At 39.7% G+C, this 24425-nt stretch overlaps 1 protein-coding gene across 3 annotated transcripts in view; it reads right to left on the minus strand.

Annotated features, from left to right (window-relative positions):
• Nucleotides 1-1286: 1286 nt before the first annotated feature.
• Nucleotides 1287-24425, minus strand: part of LOC144018244 (laminin subunit alpha-3) — a 29565-nt gene continuing 6426 nt past the window's right edge. For 2 of the 3 annotated variants that reach the window (XM_077520485.1, XM_077520484.1), the window contains 30 exons: nucleotides 23296-23409; nucleotides 22217-22335; nucleotides 22063-22143; nucleotides 21887-21987; nucleotides 21622-21675; nucleotides 21398-21549; nucleotides 19825-19935; nucleotides 19619-19730; nucleotides 19391-19555; nucleotides 19117-19313; nucleotides 18829-18945; nucleotides 17093-17247; nucleotides 15933-16074; nucleotides 14744-14843; nucleotides 14556-14672; nucleotides 14305-14475; nucleotides 14083-14234; nucleotides 13811-14005; nucleotides 13598-13746; nucleotides 11689-11851; nucleotides 11458-11585; nucleotides 11216-11357; nucleotides 9507-9602; nucleotides 9267-9421; nucleotides 9079-9196; nucleotides 5058-5198; nucleotides 4847-4974; nucleotides 2152-2286; nucleotides 1922-2041; nucleotides 1287-1504 (listed from right to left, as the gene is read on the minus strand). In XM_077520485.1, the coding sequence (XP_077376611.1) occupies nucleotides 1942-2041; nucleotides 2152-2286; nucleotides 4847-4974; nucleotides 5058-5198; nucleotides 9079-9196; nucleotides 9267-9421; nucleotides 9507-9602; nucleotides 11216-11357; nucleotides 11458-11585; nucleotides 11689-11851; nucleotides 13598-13746; nucleotides 13811-14005; nucleotides 14083-14234; nucleotides 14305-14475; nucleotides 14556-14672; nucleotides 14744-14843; nucleotides 15933-16074; nucleotides 17093-17247; nucleotides 18829-18945; nucleotides 19117-19313; nucleotides 19391-19555; nucleotides 19619-19730; nucleotides 19825-19935; nucleotides 21398-21549; nucleotides 21622-21675; nucleotides 21887-21987; nucleotides 22063-22143; nucleotides 22217-22335; nucleotides 23296-23409 (3810 nt within the window). In that variant the 3' untranslated portion in view covers nucleotides 1287-1504; nucleotides 1922-1941. Of the gene's footprint in view, nucleotides 1505-1921; nucleotides 2042-2151; nucleotides 2287-4846; nucleotides 4975-5057; nucleotides 5199-9078; nucleotides 9197-9266; nucleotides 9422-9506; nucleotides 9603-11215; nucleotides 11358-11457; nucleotides 11586-11688; nucleotides 11852-13597; nucleotides 13747-13810; nucleotides 14006-14082; nucleotides 14235-14304; nucleotides 14476-14555; nucleotides 14673-14743; nucleotides 14844-15932; nucleotides 16075-17092; nucleotides 17248-18828; nucleotides 18946-19116; nucleotides 19314-19390; nucleotides 19556-19618; nucleotides 19731-19824; nucleotides 19936-21397; nucleotides 21550-21621; nucleotides 21676-21886; nucleotides 21988-22062; nucleotides 22144-22216; nucleotides 22336-23295; nucleotides 23410-23628; nucleotides 24338-24425 lie in introns of those variants that run through there. The other variant, XM_077520483.1, reaches the window with a different exon arrangement.

Consider the following 24425-nt stretch of genomic DNA (forward strand, 5'->3'; position numbering starts at 1 on the left):
GGGAGGGAGAGGCGAATTGTTTGAATTTCAGGGGGGCTGGTGTGATGGATCTGGCATGCATAAGGACCGCCACCAAAGAGGGGAGCACTACCACGGCGCAGAAAAGCGAGCACGCCCCCCCCCCCCCCCCCAGAATCCCCCAAGACGCGGCAGTACCAAGACACAACCCCCCACGCCCCCCGGTCGGCGAGCCAACCCAGACGCCCGGAGCGCCCCCGACCCGCGCCCCGAGCCCAACACTGCAGAACAAGGCCCGGCAGGTCCCCACGCCACCCCAGCGCCCCCCTGCACCCCCACCCACTTTAATTTTACTTAGGAAAACAATAACCGAATCAGTGACTGAATTAGTTTCAAAAAGGTTGGTGAGTACATCATCAATTCCTCTTGTTCATATTGCTGAATTGAGTTGAGACTGCTGAAAATACTAAAAGTACAACAATAATTGACTAACAAACTGTGGGGAAAAAAATGCAATACACTTTAATTGTATCCTACAGTAATAATACGTCACCACCAAGGTACAGTAATTGAACCCATTCTGCCTGCACAAGTCAGATGAGTGAACCACTACACCATCAGTGACTCGAGTTAATAAATAATATCCAAACTGTATTCAAGATTCAAATGATGATTGATGCTGCATTGATGGAGTGCTTGGGTGTTACATGGAAGAAAGAGACAATGAGATGATTTTAGTCAGGCTTGTTATTTATGAATCGTTTAAGCAGAGAAACATCTGAAGAGATCAAACATGGTGTTGAATATATTACATTTTTAAAGCCGAAGTCAACATTTCTTGACAATAATATGTGATATGTGACCTCACTAGCCTAAACATGACATTCTGATTAATATTACGTTTGTGGAATATGAGTTATGAAGCAAAATCCAGCCGTTTTGATCCATCTCAGGGGGCGGCCATTTTGCCACTTGCTGTCGACTGAAGATGACATCACAGTTGCTCAGGACTCAGACAACAACCAATCACAGCTGATCTGTCTTCTGAAGCTGAGTTGTGATTCGCTGTTACCTGAGACCTGAGCAACATTGATGATAATAACAATAATAATAATAATAATAAATCAGATTTATATAGCGCTTTAAAAAAAAAAAAAAAAAAAAAATATATATATATATATATATATATATCTTTTTTTTTTTTTTTTTTTTTAAAGCCCTGAGCAATGTATGATGTCATCTTCAGTCGACAGCAAATGGCAAAATGGCCGCCCGCTGAGATACATAAAAACGGCTGGATTTTGCTGCTTAACTCATATTCCACTAACGCAATATTAACCAGAATGCCAAATTTAGACCAGTGGGGCTACATGTAACATATTGTCAAAAAAAATTGGGGATTTGACTTCCTATTTAACTAGTTGAGATGGTCCATAGGGTCATGCAACGTGTTGCTCTTAATGAATGACAGCAAAGAGAAGAGCGTGGCACAATGTTTATGGTTAGACGCTCAACAGCTGGTCTTTAGGCTCCTCCTTCTTCATCTCTGGAAATGAGGCAGCAGAATAAAGTCAGTCAAACAAATCAAGTCTCACGATTCTACAGCAATAAGGACCCGGGATGGGCCCAGTAGAACGGGAATTTGACACATTATGCGGAACTTCATGGCAACAATGTTGGTTTTTCAGTGGGTACTGCCTAAAATGGCTGTAAATCACTATATAGACAATAAGCACACTCACAGTTACTCACATAGAGCATTTTGGGGGAATCCTCCTCCGATATTGGCTTAAAACTCAACTATTTGTGATCTGACAATTTTTTTTTTTGCATTTTCTGGCGGATTCTTGTTTTTAATCAAGTATGTTGAAAATTTTTAATTTAGACACAAGTAATGCTTATCCTCCATTTGTGGTGTCTATCGTAGAAATGGGTGTCGTCAGAACGCAAGCGCAACGCTCACCTTTTTGGGGTCACGATTCATCATCTGTTGGATGGACTGTCGGGGGTGCACACGTCCACCAGGACGTCTCTGTACGACTTGAAGTCGGTGAAGTCCTCGGGCTTGTACATGTGGCCGGGCCTTGGAGCCGAACGAGGAACAGCATTTAAAAAAAATACAATTAAATTAAAAAAAATAAATAAAAATCACACATCGGGGCAAAGCGGACGCGGCTCGCCGACGACAATCACCGTCTGGTGTAGAGGTTGGAGATGCAGCCTTTGAAATGCCCTCGTCCCAGGTTGACGTTGACACCTGTGTCCTGCATGGAGACGCTTCCGTTCAGCTCCACGCCGCTGTCGTCGTCATCAATGAGCATCGCCGCCCTGTAGGGGGCAGTCAATACACTTTTTAACCTTGCTTAGTTAAAAGGTCCATCCACCCATCCATTTTCTTAACCGCTTATTCCTCACAAGGGTCGTGGGGGGTGCTGGAGCCTATCCCAGCTGGCTTCAGGCAGTAGGCGGGTACACCCTGAACCGGCTGCACCTGTGGAGGACCAAAACTGCCCAAATTCAAAATAAATAAATGACTAAATAAATGATTAAATAAATAAATGATTAAATAAATAAATAAATGACTAAATAAATAAATGACTAAATAAATAAATAAATAAATAAATGACTAAATAAACAGAGAAATAAATGACTAAATAAATAAATTAATGACTAAATAAATAGATAAATAAATGACTAAATAAATAAATGACTAAATAACTAAAGTGACTAAAAGTGAAAATAAAAACAGATTTATTTCCATTTATATATTTTTTTGGATATCATTTTTTAATTATATTTTTTTTATATTCATTTTTATTTTCACTTTTAGGTCATTTAGTTATTTATTTAGTCATTTATTTATTTTGAATTTTGGCAGTTTTGGCCCTCCATAGGTGGCAGCCAATTGCAGGGCTTAGCTAAAAGGTGTGTCATTAAAGGTATATTATGGATTTTAAATAGTAAATAAATGATGGTTGCATTATTCACTGAAAAAAACTTCCCTAACAAGCCACAAGATGGCACCAAATCCTTGCCTAACAGAAAAGTAGGACTACTTTTCTTTCATTGGTTAAGTATTAGTTAGATATTAACTAGAGTCACTTTTCTTATTGAAGTAATTAAGTCGTACCAGAGTACTCGGGACAGTCATCACTGCATCTGCACACTTTAGGTGCCTTTTTTCAAAATCAAAACATCTGTAAGCTATTTATTTTTAAAGGGAAGGTAATTTTTTTTTAATGATTGTAAACTATTTTGGGAAGATACTTTGTGGTTTATTAACAGATTTTAACTATCAATACCAGGCAATTCTAAGCAATTTTGGTGTCAACTACTTGTTTTTTTTTTCTCAATATTTTGACAGTGCTCATTCCAAAAATGAATTACAATTGTAGTCCTTTTCAAATTGTTCGGGATATTTGGTCGACATCTCCGCATGAACTCTATTGGCTACTTCAAGACACGATTCATGTACTTCTTCAAACTATTGCATAATTCAGCAGTTCTCAAATAGTAGTACGTGAGATTTTCAACATATTTTTAAAGTACATGTAAATAATTCAGAAAAATACAACTTCATAAAATAGATTTTATATTCAGTAGGCTATTCAATTTTAGTGTCCTAAAAAACTAGCACCCCCCCCCCCCATACCATTATGGTTCCATCCAACTTGTCATATGCCACCTGTCAATCATTTTAAAACTTTATTGAAAATTCAGTTAATTATTTCTTTTTGAGAACAGAGCATTCCAATGAGCCCAATAATAATTATTATGGGCACAAATATTTATAATTAAATTATAGCGCAGTTCACTTTTCGCGGTCTCACTGATTATTTTTTTTTTGTGTGCAATTTTGCGTGCATTTTTTTAAAGTACTGTACATATTTTATAAAATACATGACAGTTTGAACATTGAGAATGTTTTAATGAGAGAATTATGAGAAAATGTAAATGCCTCATTGACAAAAGTGTATAATCTGTGTGGTGAGGGGTTTTAGAGCCTTAAAACATTTATAATAAATGTAAAACATTAAGCTAATTACTTTGCGGATTTCATTTATTGCGAGTATTTTTTGGAACCTAACCCCAGCAGAAGACGAGGGAACACTGAATTTTTTTTTTTTTTTTCTAGTTATATCTTTTATTTCCAAATAGTTCTAGAGACCACATACATACAAATAGAGTTCCAAATTCAGACAATGGTGGCACAGCACTCAGCATTAAGATGTATTCTGGACTTACGGTTTCATATTTATTTTTACATTTATATTTATTTGCCAGATAGGGCTCTTTTTTTCCCTTTCAAAACATGCACCCTTTACTGTTTTCTGCCTTGCTACTCAAATGATACACGTGTGTCGCTGTAATTCTTATGCGCATGCGAGGGATGGCCGAGTACCAATATCAGGTATCCGTATCGGACTGATACGCAGGTTTATTTCAAAGTATCGGTACTCGCGATGGTGCCTGATACCAGTATCACGCGCCCTCTTGTGGCCATTTTATGATGAGGAAATTAGAAATGAGAAGAATACAAAATAAATTGCCATTCATTTCATACATTTCTAAGGAAAATGCTGTATTGGGATATATAGACCTTACGTAAAATATCTGTCATCATGTTTTGGTTTTGTTTTTTTAATTCTATGTATCAAAAATACTAGTAGTGTTGGTACTTCATATTGGTATCGGTGACAAATCAAGAGTTGGCATTGGTCTGAAAAAAAAAAAAAAGTGGTATGGAGGATCGCTAGCCCATGCATTGTATAAAAATAAAAAAAAAATACAAATTTGCGTTTGTCACAATTTTTTACAATTCTATAATTTGTTATTTTCTATTGTTACAGTCAACAAATTGGCGTGGATTAATGTGTCCATTTCATACCTGCCATCTTTTCTGAACACAGTCAAATAATGCCACTGGCCATCGTTGTATTTCTTGTTGGAAATCCACATCTTGTCAAAAAACACAACCACGTTGCCATTTTGTAAAGCCAGATGAATCAAGTTAGCCTGGATGGAATCAAACAATGAGTTTTGAATGAGGGATTTGAAAGTAACATGACGATCGTCATCGCTGGGTTACAAAGACTGACCGCTTTTTTCGACTGCAGGAGGATGCCGTCGTTATCGGTGCTCCTGAAGCCCAGCGAGACCGAGACGTCGCCGGTCAGGCTGAAGTCCGGCAGGTCCGCAGACAGGGAGCTTCCCGGCATGAACTCTGCTTTCCGAGAGGTCTGCACAGGGACACGACCGATGATAAGCAAGCACACATAATTCACTATCAGAATATTAGACAACGTAATAAAATAACAAAAAAAACATACAGAATATTTTTATAAAGGATAAAAGTATTGTTATTGATAAAATAACTGATATTATTAATTAATTCAATGATTATTTTATTAATGTTGGTGGTAGATTAGCTAAAAAAAAAAATCCCGGGCCAGAAAATAGATATGAAATAAATAAATATATTAAGAATAATTCCTCCATGTTTCTTAGTGCAGTAAATGATAGTGAAATATTAAATGTCGTTAAATCACAAAAAAAATAAAAAATCGCTTGGTTTTAATATTGACATGGCGCTAGTAAAAAGTATTATACAATATATAGTGCAACCTTTTACCCATGTCTGTAAGTTATCCTTTAAAACTGGTATTTTCCCAACTAAAATGAAAATTGCTAAAGTTATCCCGATTTATAAAAGTGGAGAGAAACATCTTATTTACTAACAACAGACCAATATCATTAGAGATAGACCGATAATCGGCCGGGCCGATAATCGGGGCCGATATTTGACATATTGGTACATATCGGTATCGGTCTGTTTTATTAATCTGACGGCCGATATGAGCGATCCATTTAAAACTCCGTCTTTTCGCTTCGAATGCAGCCCAGAGCGTCTCTGTCTGTTATGGAGTCCAACTCCAGCAATGTAACGCCCATAGCAGCATTTGATTGGTTAGCCGTGCAAGAGCCAGAACCAATCAGTAGTGTATGCCGTGTATCACAGTAGCCGGTCACACACGCACCCACAGACACAACGCGAGACACATGCTTCGAAGGTAAGTTAAAAGAGAAGAGACTCCGCCGATCGTTTCACCATGATAAGCTAAACACATTGAATTATGTTGTGTATTAAATGCACTATATGAATGGAGCTGCATTGCCTTGCATTGAATCCCCGCTAGCTAACAGTGGTGTGTTCAGCTTAGCATGTAGGCTAACACCCAGTAGCTAATTCGCTACTTGAACTACTCGGGGAGGGAATCACACACATTTTCACTTAATTAAGTAAATAATGTTTGTTAGAAAGGTTCCAAATATTAACAGTTGTCATTATTATATTGTCTAGTTCCATGTTAAGAGTAGAGTAATGTCATTATATTTACCACTTGTGACGCACACATTGCATTCTGGGTCACGTCCACTACTTGTTGCATAGCGGTTATTATGCAGTGAGATGCCACAGTGACACGAAATAGCGTTTAGTTACTTTATATTGTGTTTATTTGTCGCACTGGTTTGCCATTGTGTGCCTTAAGCTTCAACGTCGATTTGATTGACAGCTCGTTGTGCACCTCGTTAAAGTCCGCTCCGTAACAAATTAAGTGTCTCAAACACCGTTTAACTACACGAACGTGTTCTCTTCCGTATGTTTGGCATTAGTAGAGAAGTGCACTAAAGTATAGTGTGCTTATTTGCTCGTTTTGTCTCTCTTTTCACGTCATGTCTGCTGTGAGTTGGGACATTATGCTCTCAATGGATGCCACTAATATGTAACATCTACGGCCGTAGTCGGCTGCAATTAATGTTCAGTGATGTAATTTCGTTACGTGCCTCATACTTTGAATAATGAGCTCATGTTTGGTGTGTTGTATAACTTTCTCGTGTGTTAGTAACTATTCATGTGGACAGCTAAGATAGTGCTTGTTAATGTGAATTAGCAATGTTGCAGCCCAGTTATTACTTAGACAAGTACATGTGCCATGAAGTGATACAGTACAGTACAGTAGTGAGAGAATAGTGTGCCCATATACACACACGTGTGTAAAACACATTAAACAGCAGAAACTGGCAGCGGTCCACCGCAAAAATGTCTGTTTAACCAAGTTATTCTTACTATTATTATAACCAAGTTATTTTACTCGACCTTTTTCTGCGTTGATTGGTGCATCCTAAATGGCAGTAAACTACATGATGAAGTGTCTTTTGACAGTTCTCTTGTAGAGAGGAGTAGCATGATATTGCTGTTCTCGATTTAAGATCCTCAGCTTATCAAAACTGTCTATATGGTAACAATAACAATAATCATAATAAGGTCGACAAGAACTGTATGGTGTTCAGGGATGAATAGTTTTTCTCATGGAATTTTTTTATTTATTTTTGCTGTAGTAATAAGTAATGCCACAGCTGATGCACATTTTGAATGACAGGGTTCCTCCTATTACTTCAAAATATAAAAATATAACATTTATAGAATAAAACTACAAGTATCCCAAATGCTATAAAAGGTAATGTCACATTGGCCCCCACATTTAACTCCCCCCGCCACCAACGTCTTATTGCAGATAGAAGGATGTAAAATGAAAAGTGCAGTGTGAGAATCCATTGTAAAGAACGGTTAGGGTTTGCATTATTCAAAAAATTGGTGCCAACATTTTAACTTTTACTGCAAATGAATATCGGCTTCAAATATCGGTTATCTGCCGGTTATCTAAATATCATTACTTCCAAAGATTTCAAAAATCATAAACTTGACACTTTTATTGAGAAACATAATCATAACATAAGGAAGTAGGACTAGATAAGTTTTTGAACTTCTTCCAACTCCTTTTGAACATGTAAATTATAATACTATTGACAATTTCTATTTCTTTTCTTTTTCTTTTTTTAGCTACTACTTCTATTTTATACTTGTGATGTGTTTATATTTATATGTTCAATAAACCCACCCAATCAATCAATCAATCAATCAGGCAACATTAACTAAATTCAAACCCCAAAACATATATATATTTTTTAATACTTTGTCCTTCACTCCCCACAATGTATTTATACATTTATGTTTATATATATATATATATATATATATATATATATATATATATATATATATATATATATACATATATTAGGGGTGTTAAAAAAAATCGATTCGGCGATATATCGCGATACTACATCGCGCGATTCTCGAATCGATTCAATAATCGGCAGAATCTTTTTTTTTTTTTTTTTTTTTTTTTTTTTTTTTTTTAGGATTCACACCTTGAGCATGGAAGAATGTTATATGAACGGAACATTAAGCCTTAATATTTTATTTTAATGCTGTTCAAACATGAAACAGATTACAACCTCTATAAGACTGAAATTTCAGATAAATAAATAATACATTTTCATATAAATCTTACACTCTACAAGCTTACTGATTAGTATTTTCTAAATTTGAATGAAAAAAAATCGCAACAATCGCCTTATAAATTCGTATCGGGATTAATCGGTATCGAATCGAATCGTGACCTGTGAATCGTGATACGAATCGAATCGTCAGGTACTAGGCAATTCACACCCCTAATATATATATATATATATATATATATATATATATATATATATATATATATGCTAGACAGCTAAGAGCCTACAGAAGGCTTTGATGCAGCTTCTGACCTGAAGAGGTTGCTTAAAGCAATGGTAGCTATTACATAAAAACGGTCAGCAGTTGGCAGCAGAGTATAAGAGATCAGCCAGGGTTTTGTTGCAACAAGCTCTTTTTCCCAGTTTTCAACAGGTTTGTGAATAATGAGGAAACTTATGAAGCTATATTCTAATGCTAATTGCTGCAAAATGGAAACAGAAATTTAAAAAAAAATCCTGATGAAGACACTTTCATTTGGGAGGTTCCATGTTTTTATAGCATTAAAACATAATATTCTGTGGGCCTTGCAAAATCAGTCCAAATCGAGTAAAACAGCTGGTTTCAAAATTCATTTATTCTGACTGTATAGTTAAAGAATAAATGTACAAATTGATCTGAATGCAAACTGTAAACGAATCTGTCTTTAATAAAGAACGGCTGATTCTTATAGCCATTCTCAATCAATCGTGACTTACCAGGGACTCTTTGGGACAACCTCTGCTGATGCCCACTTCCTCGTCAATGAGTTTAAAGTTTTGGTCGAGCTTCACGCTGTTCAAGCAGCCTTTGAAGGGTTGCATGGTGATGTTGTGCCTGTTAGCAGACAGCCGAGTTAGTTTGATGCCAAGCTCTCTTAGGTGGAGCATAACTCAGATGTGCATACTTTTCCCTCATTTCGAGGGGTGCGCCGCCAATATAATACTCTTTGAATTCAGCGGCGGTAAACTGGGCTTGGGCCTTAGCCACTTCCTTATTGGCTATGTGGACTGCAAACTTCCCCTTGCTTATAATGATGACGATGTTCACCCAGTCACGTGTCTGGGGAGGAAAAATAAATAAATCACAAAGAAAATGACGAGCTATTAAAATCACAGTGAGATCAAGTAGCTGAGCTTTGACTTACCGGGAATGTTTTCAAGTTATTTGTGGCTGGTTCTGACAGCAAGTTGCTATGCAGGTGGACGACACCCTTCTCCATTGTCACAGTGAAGTAATTATCCTTTGGCGAGGAGCAGCGGTTTAAAGATCATTCCATGAAATTTCCAATAAGCAGTGCACAAAATATGAAAATGTTCAGTAAATGCAACTATAGCTGATTCCTAATTATTCTCCAAAATAGCCTTTTTCTCTCATCTCTCACTCGAATACCAACTTAAATATCAAATATAACTGATAAAATAAGTAATAAATCATCTTTTTGGAGTACGATTTTATTGATATGTCTTCCTTCAAATTTTTAACACCATAATGTTCTGAAGTTGTGTCTTTCCTCATAGACAGTTTCAAAAACCCTTTTAGCCATGTTGATGAAGAGGAAAAATTTGACATGAACGTGATTCAGCAGAAATAGCATCATCAAGCGAATTGCTCTTGACCGTGGGTAGCTAATGCTAATGTAAGTCCTCGCTTCCACACCTTCCACTTCCAAGCAGAAAAGAACTCCTCTATGGGGTGGAGGAATGGAGAGTATGGCGGGAGGAATAACACTATATGTAGGTGGTCCTGGAACCACTGATGTACAAGCAGAGACCGGTGGAAAGTCACATTGTACCAGATGAGAACATAATTTCAGTAAATCTTTATGGATCATCAATGTGATCTGGTGGAACAAGTTGTTTGTGGAAGTCATCAAGGAAGTCCAGCAGCAAGACCCTCAAGCCAGCCTCCCTCATGCGCAAACCAAGGTTCAGCACATGGTCTATAACAGTGACCCAAATCTCATTGGATATAATAGTTCTCCGTCTTCTTACTACTCCTCTTCTCTGTCCTCCTCACGCTCCTCTCTGTCCTTCTCCTGCTCCCCCTGGTCCTCTGTCATGCTCCTGCAGGAGCAGGACAGGAGGAGCAAGAGAAGAACAGAGAAGACTCTGTCCTCCTCTCTCTACTTCTCCTTCCCATGTTGCTCTCTTCAAGGTTCTCCATTCACCAAACACAGGCTCAAGACACTTATATGCGGCAGTCCTGATTGCTAATTGCTCAGCAGATCTGAATGTGTTGAGTTTTGAACACTTGTGTGTTGTAGGTTGATATCACTGAGATGTCACATGAGAAGTGTGTGTAACAACAGAACATTGAATGTAGTCTTTTGACAACAAGTTAATGTCCAATTGACTGCAGAGTGTATTGTCGGTTGAAGCGTTGGGCTTTTACATGAGAGGTGTGTGCAATAACTGAGAATTGTGTGTAGTGTTTAGACAACAAGATGATTTGCAATTGTTGTCAGTGTTAGGATCTGGGTTTTGGTTTGGGTTTTTTTTTGTTCACGTTTTCCTTGTCCGTCAATGTCTCATCAAGTTTTATCATGTCCTCTTGTGCTCGTTTTCCTGTTGCCTTGTGTTATCCAATCAGCTCCCCAACCACTTGTGTCCTGTCCAGGTGTCTCTTGTTGTCTCGTTACTATGTGTATTTCGTTCACTGATTTTGTTCTAATTATCTTATAAAAAGTGTCTCATAAAAAGGTCGGGTTGTCCACCGTGGACAACCCGACCTTTTACCTACACATAACAATAAATAAGTAAAAGAAATGGCCCAAAAATGTTGCCTTTTAGTTTTGCTTGACCCTCAAAGGATTTCAATGGAGCACGTTTCATGATGTTACCAAGAATAACTTACTTCACTGCCTATATAAAAGAGCAGTCCGTTTTCTGCATGTGTCAGGATGGATATGTCGACACGGTAGAATAATGCCTGCCTTTCGATATTCACGCGCCCGTAACCAGTGCCTTGGAAGAAAAATCCCAAAGGCGATGCATACCTGCGTACAAGACAGCAATCACAAAAACAAACAATCACTCATTGCTACCTGGAAATCATTTTTTTCCAGTATTTAAAAAATGACCCAAAATGGGACCAACCTCTTGCATGGGGTCTCTACATTGATGTTTTCTTTGTGTTTGAAATTATACAGGCTGGCAACCTTGTGGTTCAAGTAGGCCATCTCAATGCAGCCTTTGTACATGGGATAGTTGAGAGCCACCGGCGGCTGGAGAGGAACGACAGTTGGAAAAGAAAAAAAATCATTCCAGTTTACACTGTGTTTGGGAATGTGGCATCCTTATTGGAGACGTATGTTGCCATGATCTCACAGTGAAGTTGGAAGGGTAGCCTCCCACGTAGAAAACCAAGTCATCTCGGGTTATGTCCAGAAGGTTTTTGGCTTGGTCTGCTCGTTTGGAATCCACAATCGTACTGCCGGGAGGGTCTGATGTGATGTCTTTGGTGAGGCTCAACTGTGCGTCTTGATAAATTCTAAATGACAACAAACACAACAATTTCAGCGTGGCACATTTATAGGGAAAAAATGTTTTTCCCAATGAATTCACGAGCAGCAATTGTCATTTATGCCACCTCTCCATGTCCTTTCTCTGCTGTGTGGGGCAACCCAAGTTGCCATCGAATCAACATTCTAAGCATTTTTTTTTTTTTTTTTTTAAACCAAAATGGATATTGGTTGGTGTCAATACAATTTCCTGATCATTCCTGCTAGCAATGTTGCGCTGTGATTCTTGCCATCGCTCCATCTTCGTTCGCAGCAATGTGAATCAGCATTCTAAGCACGATTGGAGTAAGACACTTTTTGGATGTTGCAAAAAATAAATAAAATAAATTCACAATGAAGTGCATCGGTGTGTGCCCTACCAACGCTCCTTGTCCTTTCTCTGCTGTGTGTAGCAGCATAAGTTGCAGAATTCTAGACCAGAATGCAAGACCAGAATTTGCCAATTTTATTTTATACTAGACACTGTAATAAAAACATGTTCCCACCAAATTCTATTGGGCAACATTTGAAATTTTTGGAAGGTGATGGCTGAAATGCTGAATGAAAAAAATATTGAAAATTATTCCATCCATCCATCTTTCTACCGCTTATCCGAGGTCGGGTCGCGGGGGCAGCAGCTTTAGGAGGGAAACCCAGACCTCCCTCTCCCCAGCCACTTCAACCAGCTCCGCTGGCGGGATCCCAAGGCGTTCCCAGGCCAACCGAGAGACATAGTCTCTCCAGCGTGTCCTGGGTCGTCTCCGGCGCATCCCGCCGGTGGGACATGCCTGGAACACCTCCCCAGGGAGGCGTCCAGGAGGCATCCGAACCAGATGGCTGAGCCACCTCAGCTGGCTCCTCTCAACGCGGAGGAGCAGCGGCTCGACTCTGAATCCCTCCCGGATGACCGAGCTTCTCACCCTATCTCTAAGGCAGAGCCCGGACACCCTGCGGAGGAAACTCATTTCGGCTGCTTGTATCCGGGATCTTGTTCTTTTGGTCACGACCCACAACTCGTGACCATAGGTGAGGGTAGGAACGTAGATCGACCGGTAAATCGAGAGCTTCGCCTTTTGGCTCAGCTCTTTCTTCACCACGACGTACCGACACAGAGTCCACATCACTGCAGAGGCTGCACCGATCCGCCTGTCAATCTCCCGCTCCATCCTGCCCGCACTCGTGAACAAGACAACAAGATACTTAAACTCCTCCACTTGGGGCAGGATCTCATCACCCGACCCAGAGAGGACACGCCACCCTTTCAACCATGACAGGCCCACAACATCCAAAGTCTTTAGGAACTCCGGGCGGATCTCATGCACCCCTGGAGCTCTGCCACCGTGGAGCTTGCCAACCACCTCAGTGACTTCGACCCCAGAGATAGGAGAGCCCACCTCAGAGTCCTCAGACTCTGCTTCCTCAAAGGAAGACGTGTCGGTGGAATTGAGGAGGTCTTTGAAGTATTCCCCCCACCGATTCACGACGTCCCGAGTCGAAGTCAGCAGCACCCCATCGCCACTATACACATTGTTAATGGTGCACTGCTTTCCTCTCCTGAGACGCCGGATGGTGGACCAGAATTTCTTCGAAGCCGTCCAGAAGTCGTTTTCCATGGCCTCACCGAACTCATATGTTGAAATTGGAATGGTGTGAATCGGATCAATTATGAGGAAGCAGATACATGTTTAAAAAAATGGAAGGAATAAAAAAAAATAAAAGGAATAACATTACTTAACCTGTGCAGGTTGACTTTATCAAACTTGGCTGGCTCCGATGGCGAGGTGGTGATGGAGTCTGTTTTCATCATGTGCTCCACTCCATTCAGCTTGTAGACGCCGTACAGCACGTTGTTCCTCAGGACCATGCCAATGTAGTTCTTGGAGGGCTATAGAGAAGGCCGCTTGTTGATTTCAATTTATCCATCCGGAATCCCCGCCCCCTATACTCACATCCTTGTTGCCGAGGTACATCACGAACATGTCTCCTTTGTCTGCGGCCTGCCTGCGCCTGCGTCTTCCATCGCCCCTGGCTTCGGGCCTCTGCAGAGACAGAGACAAGTCGGTGAAGGCCTTCAGATCCTCCAGGTTCTTGGGCGGATGCAACTGCACGTGGCCGTTGCCTGTGAACTTCATCGGGATGGGAATCTGGAGGACAACACGGACATCCGTTAGGAGAAGGCTTGCGATATAGTGCGTGATGTTTGCGAAGAGAGGGTTGTCACCCTGTTAGCTGCGTCGCGCGCTTGGTTAATGAGCTCTTTGAGCTTCTTGACATTGTCGGTGATGTTTTTCAGCGGCGCAAACTGCGAGGTCAAGGTCTCCACTTCCGTGATTTTGTCGCTCAGTGTCGGGATGGTATTCAACAAGTTCTTCACTGGAAACAGTTGACCAAATGGGATTATTGTTATTTTTATGGGAACTATTGTCTTCTTCTGTCTTTTCACCTGTTTGGTCCACATCGTCCAATACGCCGCCTAGACTGGAATCGCCGGGGCTGAAGTTGAATTTGTCCATTTCCTTCTTGATGGCATCCAGCTTTTGCATGGTGTCGCTGGCCGAGTTATTAGCGGCAGCGGCCTTCCTCTTAGCAGCATCGATCGTACCCGAGATGTCATCTGACGAGAAGAGAGAGCGAAACGCTGGAGGTTCCCGCAGACTCTCGACCGGCAGCTCACATCCGAAGTGGCCACAATACCTCTCCTGATGTCGTCCAGCTGCTGTTGCGCATCACGAAGGTCGGCTTCAAGTTCAGTCTTTTTCCTCTCTGCGTTATTCAGGCGCCTCGTGATGTCAGGAATTTCATTGGCAGCATCTGGGCAAAGGAGAAGTGAGTGTGTGCTCGTGCGTGTGAGGCAAAGTCAAAAGAAAAGAACAGGTGATTACCATCCAGCATGCTCTTTGCCTCTTGGGCATTCTCCACCTGATCAGCACCATTCTCATTCAGGTCTCTTGCTCTTTCCGCCAGTTTTTGTTTTTTTACATTCTAAAAACAGACATTCATGGGACATATTACATGCAGTCTATAAGCGAAGTGTTCATCTCAAATTCAAGGTGCATTATGGGTAGCGGCGTGGTGCATTGTGGGTAGGTGAAACTACCAAACAGTCATTAAAAATGAATTGGATCCGATGGAATCGGCTCTGATAGAAACGTTTCAACGGCTGAAAAGTTGCTGTTTTTTATTAACATGCATAGCATGTGGTTTACTGATATCGGGGAAGTTGACTTGCAAGCTTTATAGCGTACAGTTACGCAAAGATTGTCACCACTCTAATCTCCGCCATTCAAATTGATAGGGTAGTTGGTAGCCTCGTTTTTTCCCTCGCGCATGGGCAAACTTAATGCGCACTTCGCTTATTATATTGTGATATGTAATTTGCCATTCATTTTTTCCTATTTCAATTGTAATTTAAAAAAGCTCTGCTTCATATATCCTTCCCTCCTTCCTTTCTTTAGTTTTTCCTCTGGTCTCTTGAGATCTCCCTAATCTGTTGGAATTTCTGGAGGTTTCTGGGGTTGGTATAAGATTTTGGTTTTGTAACCATGCGGGTCGCAGGTGGTGTTTAGTTGGTGCTGGATTTCACTTTGATTCATCTTTCTTTTCTTTTACCTTTCCTCCAGTCTCCTGACCTTCTCAACATCACGACTGGCGAGAAGAAAAAATTGTTTGTCAAAATTGTATGATGTAATGTTTGATTGTCAACAATGTTGTCCGAAAGGAAAAATGAACAAATAAATCAAATCAAATCAATCAAATCAAGTATCCGGTTAAGGTGAAGGGAAATGGGATTTTTATTAGGTTTTAGGTGAACTAATAAGTACAAATTCACACGCAGGTGCACACAAACTCGCACATACGCACATTAAAAAGAAGAAAAAAAAAAAGAGAGAGAGCAATGATGATGATGGTATGTTGAATCGGTAAGACTGCCGAATTTACAATTCTGAGCTCTCTTTAAAAAAACAAAAAAAACAAAAAAAACAGCAGAATCACTTATTTATTCAGTTTACAGTTGAGATTAGCAGTTCAAAATGGAAAGAACAAATACTACAGGGTTATTCAGATACTTACATTCAAGGCATTGTCAGCGGCTTGTTTGGCTTGGTTAGCGGCGGCCTCAGCGGCTTTCACGGCGTCTGTGATGTTCTTGTAGGCATTGATGGCGTCATTTGCGTTGCGAACCTCAGGGCGGTCACTCGCCGTCTTCACGGCACTGAAAAGACAGAACAGCTCTGAGTGCCATGTAGTTCTACTTCAACCACAAACTTATACTGGACCTCTATTACAGTAAAATTTCAACTGAATATAATTACCCCTGTCAAGGAAGCTGTGCTTTTGCCACTTGTATGTTTATCATTGAGCGGATTCATAGTTAATTAGGGACTAAACTGATTTCAAAACAATTATTTAAAAAAATGGATGGTTGGATGGGTTTATTTAGCAAATATATACAGTATAATAGCAAGGAAACAAAATGATCATAAATGAATAAATGCAGTTTTAACAATAACTGATTAAATTAACTAATAAAAAAAATATTTTATTAAGGGAGGGTGGACAGGAACTACACTGTCCCACAATTAGCAAAAATATGTGTATAATTAATATAATTGGTTAAAAAAAATATATTTATTTTTCTTTTTTAACCCAAACATTCACTGGAAAAAAGGGAAGAAAAATTGAAAACACTTATTGCTGTTTTCCATGAAAAACAGGTTTGCTCCTCCCACAAAAAAAAATTAAAAAATAAAAAGCAAAAATTCCATCCATTTTCTTTGACCGCTTATTCCTCACAAGGGTCGCAGGGGGTGCTGGAGCCCATCTCAGCTGGCTGGGCAGTAGGCGGGGTACACCCTGAACTGGTTGCCAGTCACTCGAAGAAAATAATAAACTAATACACATATATTCAACATAATTTAAAAATACATTTGAAGTAAAATGCATCAGTTACTTTTAAATGAATAAATATCTAAAAACAATACTATACATGCATAAAAATAAAACTATAAATTAAGTGTACATAAAAATATATTAAATATACAAAGTATAATAAGTCTACTCAAACATATTTTAAGGGTTTTCCTAAATGAAGACTACATTTTTTTTCAATGTCTCTGTTTGAGGCCGTCCAAAATTAGGATTCTTTTCGCCTTGGTGCAGGTACAATAGTTTCATTGCGTGCCAATAGACTGAGCAAGTCTACCAAACCTAGTTAAGTGTCCTCAACCTACTCCTCCAGTTCCTTCGACAGCTTCTTGAGATTGTTGGCGTGGTCTTCTGCGGCCACCACCAGGTCCTCCTTGGCCGCCACTTTGGAGAGCTCGTTGACCTTCTTGGTCAAGCCGGTCTTGCCGCTGACAAGCTCAGCAGCCAACTTTTCGTACGCCTGCCGGGGGTGCAGAGACAAATGATATTGACAGCATTCCTGTGACCTCGCCACAGCAACAATGAAGAGACGCGGAGATCTTTATTTGTGGGGACGGCGTGTTAGGACCTGACGGCTATCTCGCTTGCATCAAGTCGTTTATCATAAGCTAGTAATAATATTCCCAAGTACTTCATGTGTTTAGTCCTCGGGGTGTACTCAGAGTTCAGTATGAATGTCATTATTCACGTTTGTGGAGGTTGCACAATCTCCAGGCTAAAGGGCAGTAAAGCGTATCCTGAGTGATTATCCTGTGATGTGGCTTGAGTTGAGAGTAGGACTGGGTATCGATTCTAATTTCCTCAATCAATTTGATTTTGATGCACAAGAGTTCAGTTCAATTCGATTTGGATTTTTTCCAATTTGATTCGATTCACTTCACTCCAATCCGATATGAAACATCAATTTTTCTTAAATATCGAGGACATGATAACAATTCCACAAACATTAAATTCCAAATTAAAAATACTGGCTAAATTATTTAGTTTATTAATGAAAGTAACGTGTTATAATCACTAAGTCACCAACATTGACGTCAGCAAGGGTGAGCTGAAAATATTTTCACAATTCTAATTCAATAATTGTAAATATAAATTAAAAAGATTCTGAATTGTCTTAAAGTGCAGTAAGTCAGGTCTTTCCTAAATACTTGTGAACATTAAATTAAAAAAAAAAAACAGTAAGATACTAAAAAAAAAAAAATGGACCTTTAAAATTTCCTTATGAATTTATGCCAAAAAGTGATATTAAAACTGCCAAAATTCAAAATAAATGACTAAATAAAAAAATAAATGACTAAAAGATGAAAATAAAAATATAAAAAAATATATATAATTTGAAAATTATATCCAAAAAATAAATATAAATGGAAATAAATCCATTTTTATTTTCACTTTTAGTCATTTATTTATTTATTTATTTAGTCATTTATTTATTTTGAATTTTGGCAGTTTTGGGCCATACTGCCAAGTCGAAGTGTTATTCAAATGAGGGGGCGGTCTTGGGTTGGACTCTGCCATTGCAAACTGCTTGTCATTGGTCGAGGGAGCAGCTCGGCAAACGAGGAAGTCTTGCCGGCTTGCAATGGAGAGTTCCAGCAATGGACTATCGTGTCCACTGTCACCTCAACTTGCGACTTGATTTTTCTAAACAAGTGAGAGCAGACAGTGGACAAGATAGTCCTGCTATTACAACATAAACATGGGGGGTACCACATGAAATAAAAATGGATTTATTTCCATTTATATATATATATATATATATATATATATATATATATATATATATATATATATATATATAATTTTCCAATTGTATTTTTTGTATATTCATTTTTATTCTCACTTTTAGTCATTTATTTATTTATTTATTTAGTCATGTATTTATTTTTTAATTTTAGCAGTTTTGGTCCTCCATAACTTGATGGAGATTTTGTTATGTGAGCAGTAAGACCACACGTGCCATTTTTTTTCTTCGCCATGAAGGGATCTCACAATTTAAAATCATTCTGTGTGCAGCTCGCTTAACACCCTCGACACGCACCGTTTTGTTGTTGGAAAGCCCTTTGAGTAAATCTTCTATTTTCTTCAGCTCATTCGCCGCCATCGTCACCTGGTCCTTAACAGTCTTGCGTTCCTTCTTTAGGTTGTTGATGCGATTCTGCGGGGAAACACGTCATTTTAGTCCAAGAAACTCACTGTCTTGTCTGACAAATGAAATAATCGGGCGTCATTTGGCTGAGGTGTACTGTGATGCACACAACTGGCATCTCTTGATAAAGTTTGTGCTGATCTACTGATCATTGAGCGCATGTCGACGATGTTTGATTACCAGCAGCTCCGGTAAAGCCTGCGCGTTGAGTCCGTTCTGGACGTTGGCTTTCTTCACCAAGTTCTTGGCGTCCTTCAGAGACTCGTCCAGCTCCTTCAGTTTGGCGTCGTAGTCCTTCAGATGCTCTTTCAACTTTGCCGCGGAGCCCTCGTTCTGGTCTAATTGCTTACTCATGTCGTTCTTGATGTAGTCCAGGACTGGATAATAGAGCAGAATAGAGCACGTTAGACTTTCTTCATTAAACGCAATCAATCCTGCGACTGGCGCTTCTTACGTTTCCTGGCCTCGTCCCTTTCCTTGTCAGCAGCGGTCTTCTGTGGCGTGAAGTTCCTGTCCTCCATCTCCTTCACCATGCGCTGGGCCTGCTCCACCATCTTGGCCACGCTCTCACTAGGCTGCGTGCCGGCAGAATCCGTGTCCTTCAGCTGGTCCAGCAGACCTGGAAGCACCAAGAAAACGGGTGAATGTTGTTCATGTTCATTGAACGTCTCACGAGCTTTACCTTGGATTTTCTGGAGCATGTTTTGAATCTCTCGGTCCAAATCCTGAGCCCTCTTGTGGGTTTTCTCAACCCCTAAAACAGCTTTGTCAGCATCCATAGCAGTCATGTCAGCCTGAATGTGAATGGGGGAAAAAATAAAAAATAAATCACACATTTTTACATACATTACAGTCAATGGGTATATTAAATCAATTCCTTTTTATGACCTTGTCTTGAAGAGCGGTGATGTCATCAGTGAGAGTCAGCATGTCGTCTTCCAGCTGCTTGACCCTGGAACTTTGGCCATTGACAGAGGTTCGGAATTTGATCACCAGATTCTGCAAAAATAATGTGATTATTAAAATAAGAATAAAAAAAAAAGGCAGATTTAATAATAATAATAATAATAATAATAATAATAATTATTATTATTATTATTATTATTATTATTTATTAAAAAATAGACCCATTTACTTAAAGGGCTACTTTACTTATTTAGCCATTTTTGGCAGTCAAACATTAATATTTTTCCTATAATAAATTTGACATTTTCCATGTACAATTAGTACCTTTAAAAACACATTTTGCAACTTTCTGTCGACTGAAAATGACATCACAAGGGCTCAGGTAACCAATCACAGCTCAGCTTGTGAATGTCACATGACCAAACCTAGAAAATAGGTGAGCTGTGATTGGTTACCTGAGCCCTTGTCAAGTCAAGTCAAGTCAAGTTTATTTATATAGCCCTGAATCACACAAAAGTCTCAAAAGGCTTCACATGCCCACAGTTGACAAATAGTAACGACATGATGTCATGATGTGATGTCATTTTCAGTCGACAGCAAGTTGCAAAATGTGTTTTTAAAGGTACTAATTGTACGTGAAAAATAATGAAAATATCAAACTAATTATAGGCAAAATATTAACTTTTTATTGCTAAAATGGGCTAAATAAGTGAAGTATCCCTTAAACCACACCTAGCATTCAATGAGTCTTGCCCTGCATGCCTCATCGCCTGACATTTGAATTTTGGCCTGTTTAACTGCCATTTCTCCACCCTCCTCCCCTCGGAGTCATCAACATGCGACACTTCACTTTATTAAATGGACTCTTACATTGTTTAAACAAACATTGTACAGATTCATATCCTGTGACAAATGTTCCATCCAATCAATTTTTGTTAGATCTAAATTTGATTTTAAGTCACAATAACTAACACAATAACTCATAATATTCTAAATTAAAAATACAAAAGTTAAAAATGAAATAATAACAATAATACATTTATAAAAATAAAAAATAATTAAAAAATATATTTAAAAAAATAAAAAATAAAAAATATTAAAATTTAATATAAATAAATTCAAAATATTTAAAAAAATAATAGATATAATTACAATATAATAAAAATAAATTAATAATATAAAAATAAAAAAATTAACAATAAAATCATCAAGAAACTGTGCTGTCAATATTTGGAGAGAGTTTTCGAAGTCTCAAGTTGAGGCACAATGTGGAACAAAATGCATCATGATTACTTATCAGTAATCCCAACTGGAATGTTTGCATAAACACACCCATCCCTGTATTTGGCACCTAAGTGTGAGTGTCAACACATGCAAGTGTGTGTACTGCTGCGTATATACATAGAATGAATGATATGTACATTGCACTTGCGGCCATGCATGAGGCATCGGGATGTGTTAAATGTGTCTCAACTTGTCAACCAAAATCCTGAAGGCTAAAAGTACCGGTAATAAAAAGTTTCCACTGCAGTTCGGACTTTTTTTTGCCCGTTACCTTGGTATCCGATACGGCTCTCTCCAATTTCCTGAGCCTGTCCTGGGAGGAGGCGCCGGCGGAGGCGTTGTCCAGTTGAGTTTTGATCCGCACCAGCACGTAGTCCAACTTCTCCAAGTCTTGTAGTAAAGTCTGGGCGCAGTTATCACACTCTGAAAAACAAGAGAACGTTTAAAATAGGCATGACAGAAACCATGAGACTCTTCCATTTCCATTTTATACACCTTGACAGCGTTCGTCGGTGTTTGTGTCTCCAGGCTCCAGTGTGCCCTTGCAAACTGCAGAGATGAAAGCATAAATTATAAAACATATATACGTTAATTATGAACAGGAGTCCCTTAAAATCCTTATTAGTGCGGCTATGGCTCTTCCTCTTAACAACCTAGTCACATAGAACCTGGTCAGTAGTTCTATATGTCTGCTACTAATAAAAATCACCTATTAGTAAACATGAATTGTTGGATTATAATATTTAATGGGCTATGTAACCTCCAGTCCTGGGGTCACAGGTGTTTTCATTTCCAATACAATTACAAGGGCGACAGCTTCCTCCTGGAACCAGCGGGTCACCAAAGAAACCAGGAGCACACCTGTGGGAAGCAGAATCAGTAAAAGGTAGAATCAGTATATAGTATCTATATTTCTGCTTTTCAAGCGATGCTTACTTTTCACATTTGTCTCCAGTGTATCCCGTTCTGCAAATGCACTGGAAGTCTCCGTCGATCTGTCTGCAAGCGACTGCGAAGCTAGAAAATGTAACGGGTGTGTCATGTAACGACTTATTAGGAGTGCTACTTCCTTTTGTTTTTCATAACTCACCTGTTTGAGGCTGTGCCGAGAGGGCAGGGGCACACCTGGCACGACCTCTGAGCCGGGTTACCATAGTAACCTTCTCTGCAGTATTCACATCTGTCTCCAGCTGTGTTGTACTGACAATTCTGAGAAACACAAAGAGGACAAAGTGGACCATCAAGTCTTTTCTTCCCAACGTGTGTGCATTCCCGCGCAGGAACGACGTCCCCTCGCCAAGTGGTTACTGAGAACGCATTTGATGTTGGTTTGACATGGGCAGCACGCAAGCGGCAACGCAGGCCCGGTTTTGCATGACGATAATATAATAGAGATGGTTGAGATGCTCAAATGCGCACAGGCTCATCCTCCCTTCAAGGAGAATAAGGACAAGGAGAAAACCACGACGTATTGAAAGTATTGTTTAATCTATTTTATTCATACAATGGTAGGTATTATGATTATTTTATTTTTACCCTCCGTCCATCTTTATATATAAAACTAGAACAATTTAAGTAGCTCATAAAAAATAATATTAAAGGCAGCCAACTAATTTTTGAAAGAGTTCATCTATTGAAAGCTAAAACCGGCAATGTAATTAAAATTAGGTTTGAGGAATTTTAAGTGCCCACGTATCGTTATCAAGCTGATACCAGGCTTTATTTCAAGGTATCAGGACTCGTGATGGCATCTGATATTGTGGCTGTTTTGCAATCAGGAACTAGAAAGAAGAATTAAAAAAAAAATGCCATTACCATAATTTCATTCAATTTTAAGGAAACAATCTGGATTGGGATAGGTCTCTTTTAAATGATCTGTTATTGTTTTGTTTTTTTTGTCAAATTTTATGCACCAAAACTACTACTGGTATCGCTACATGGCATAAGTATCGGTGAGTACTCAAGAGTTAAGACTTGTACTTGTATTGGTCTAAAAAAAAAAAAAAGTGGTGTCGAACATCCCTATAAAGTATAATATGGCATTTGCTGCAGCTGCATTCATTCCTATTAAAGTAATCATACAGTGTGTAAGAGTATGACCCTTTCAAAATAGTTTGTGATTGCAGCATTAATGTAATCGAGTATTTGAGTATCATGAGAGCAGCTCACCAGACACCTCCCGGTCCAGTCCTCGCACCGGTCTGCCAGCCCGTTACAATTACAGCGTACACAATGGCCCGGGTATGGCCCGCTGCCATGTCGGAAGAATCCAGGGGCACATTCCTAAAAAGACAAAAATAATATTTTATTGCAGTAAAGCCGACTTGAGTTTCAATTCAGCCAATATATTTCTCATTGCAGCACATTTCCGTCGGATAAATGTCTTTTATGGAGACGCCCGTCAGAGTGCTGAACTTGAACTTGTGGAAATATTACCTGACAAGAGTGCAACCTTTGTCCTTTTCCCAGATAAACCAACACACCTTAAGACCCGTCCTTTACCTGAATGCGACTCCTGGCCCAGTCGTCACTGACAGAAGGAAAACGGACCACTTGTCCCCCATCGCTCTCCTGCCCGGTTAAGCTTGGATACTCTTGCCACTGGTCCGCTTGGTGTCTTAACCTCCCTCTGCCGTCATGTCTGCCGTACCGGGGTCGAGACTCCCTTCCCTGAATGGGCCCATTGCCAGCCCAGCACAGCCCGATCAAAGACCCCCACAACACCGTCCTGAGCAGAACCCCTCCGGCGTGCCCGTGTCGGGCCATCGAGCTATCTGACATGCCTGATGTTTAGTCCGTGTGAAATAACGTTCCACTTTCCCCTGCTTCGGACTCTTAAACACACACACACACACACACACACACACACACACACACACACCCAAGCACACGCACACACAGACACACACGCACGCAGACAATGAGGACACGCCCCATCGCCAACTGACGAACTGCATTGACTGTACGGATTGATGTATGTGGGCCGGATGGGGGTTCAGGGTCGAGGGAGACAAAGGGATTAGGGATAATTTTTTTTGGGCCTAAATCACTTGATAAATAACAAAATGACTGGTGGCCAAATTGGAGAATGCATCCAAGAAAAGTATAGGAGCTATAATATTTCTCGACAGCAGGGGTTCCCAAACTACGGCCCGCGGGCCAGACCCGGCCCGCCTTCATATTTGGCTCGGTCCCCTGAACAATCCCAGTCCCCCAACTCCCAAACTGACAAAAAAAAAATAAATCCTTGACATGCGCAATCGCTCATGAGCTCGGCCCTTCAGTCTGACGTTTCTTCC

Source organism: Festucalex cinctus, chromosome 1 (assembly GCF_051991245.1).
Source record: "Festucalex cinctus isolate MCC-2025b chromosome 1, RoL_Fcin_1.0, whole genome shotgun sequence".
Lineage (NCBI taxonomy): Eukaryota > Metazoa > Chordata > Actinopteri > Syngnathiformes > Syngnathidae > Festucalex > Festucalex cinctus.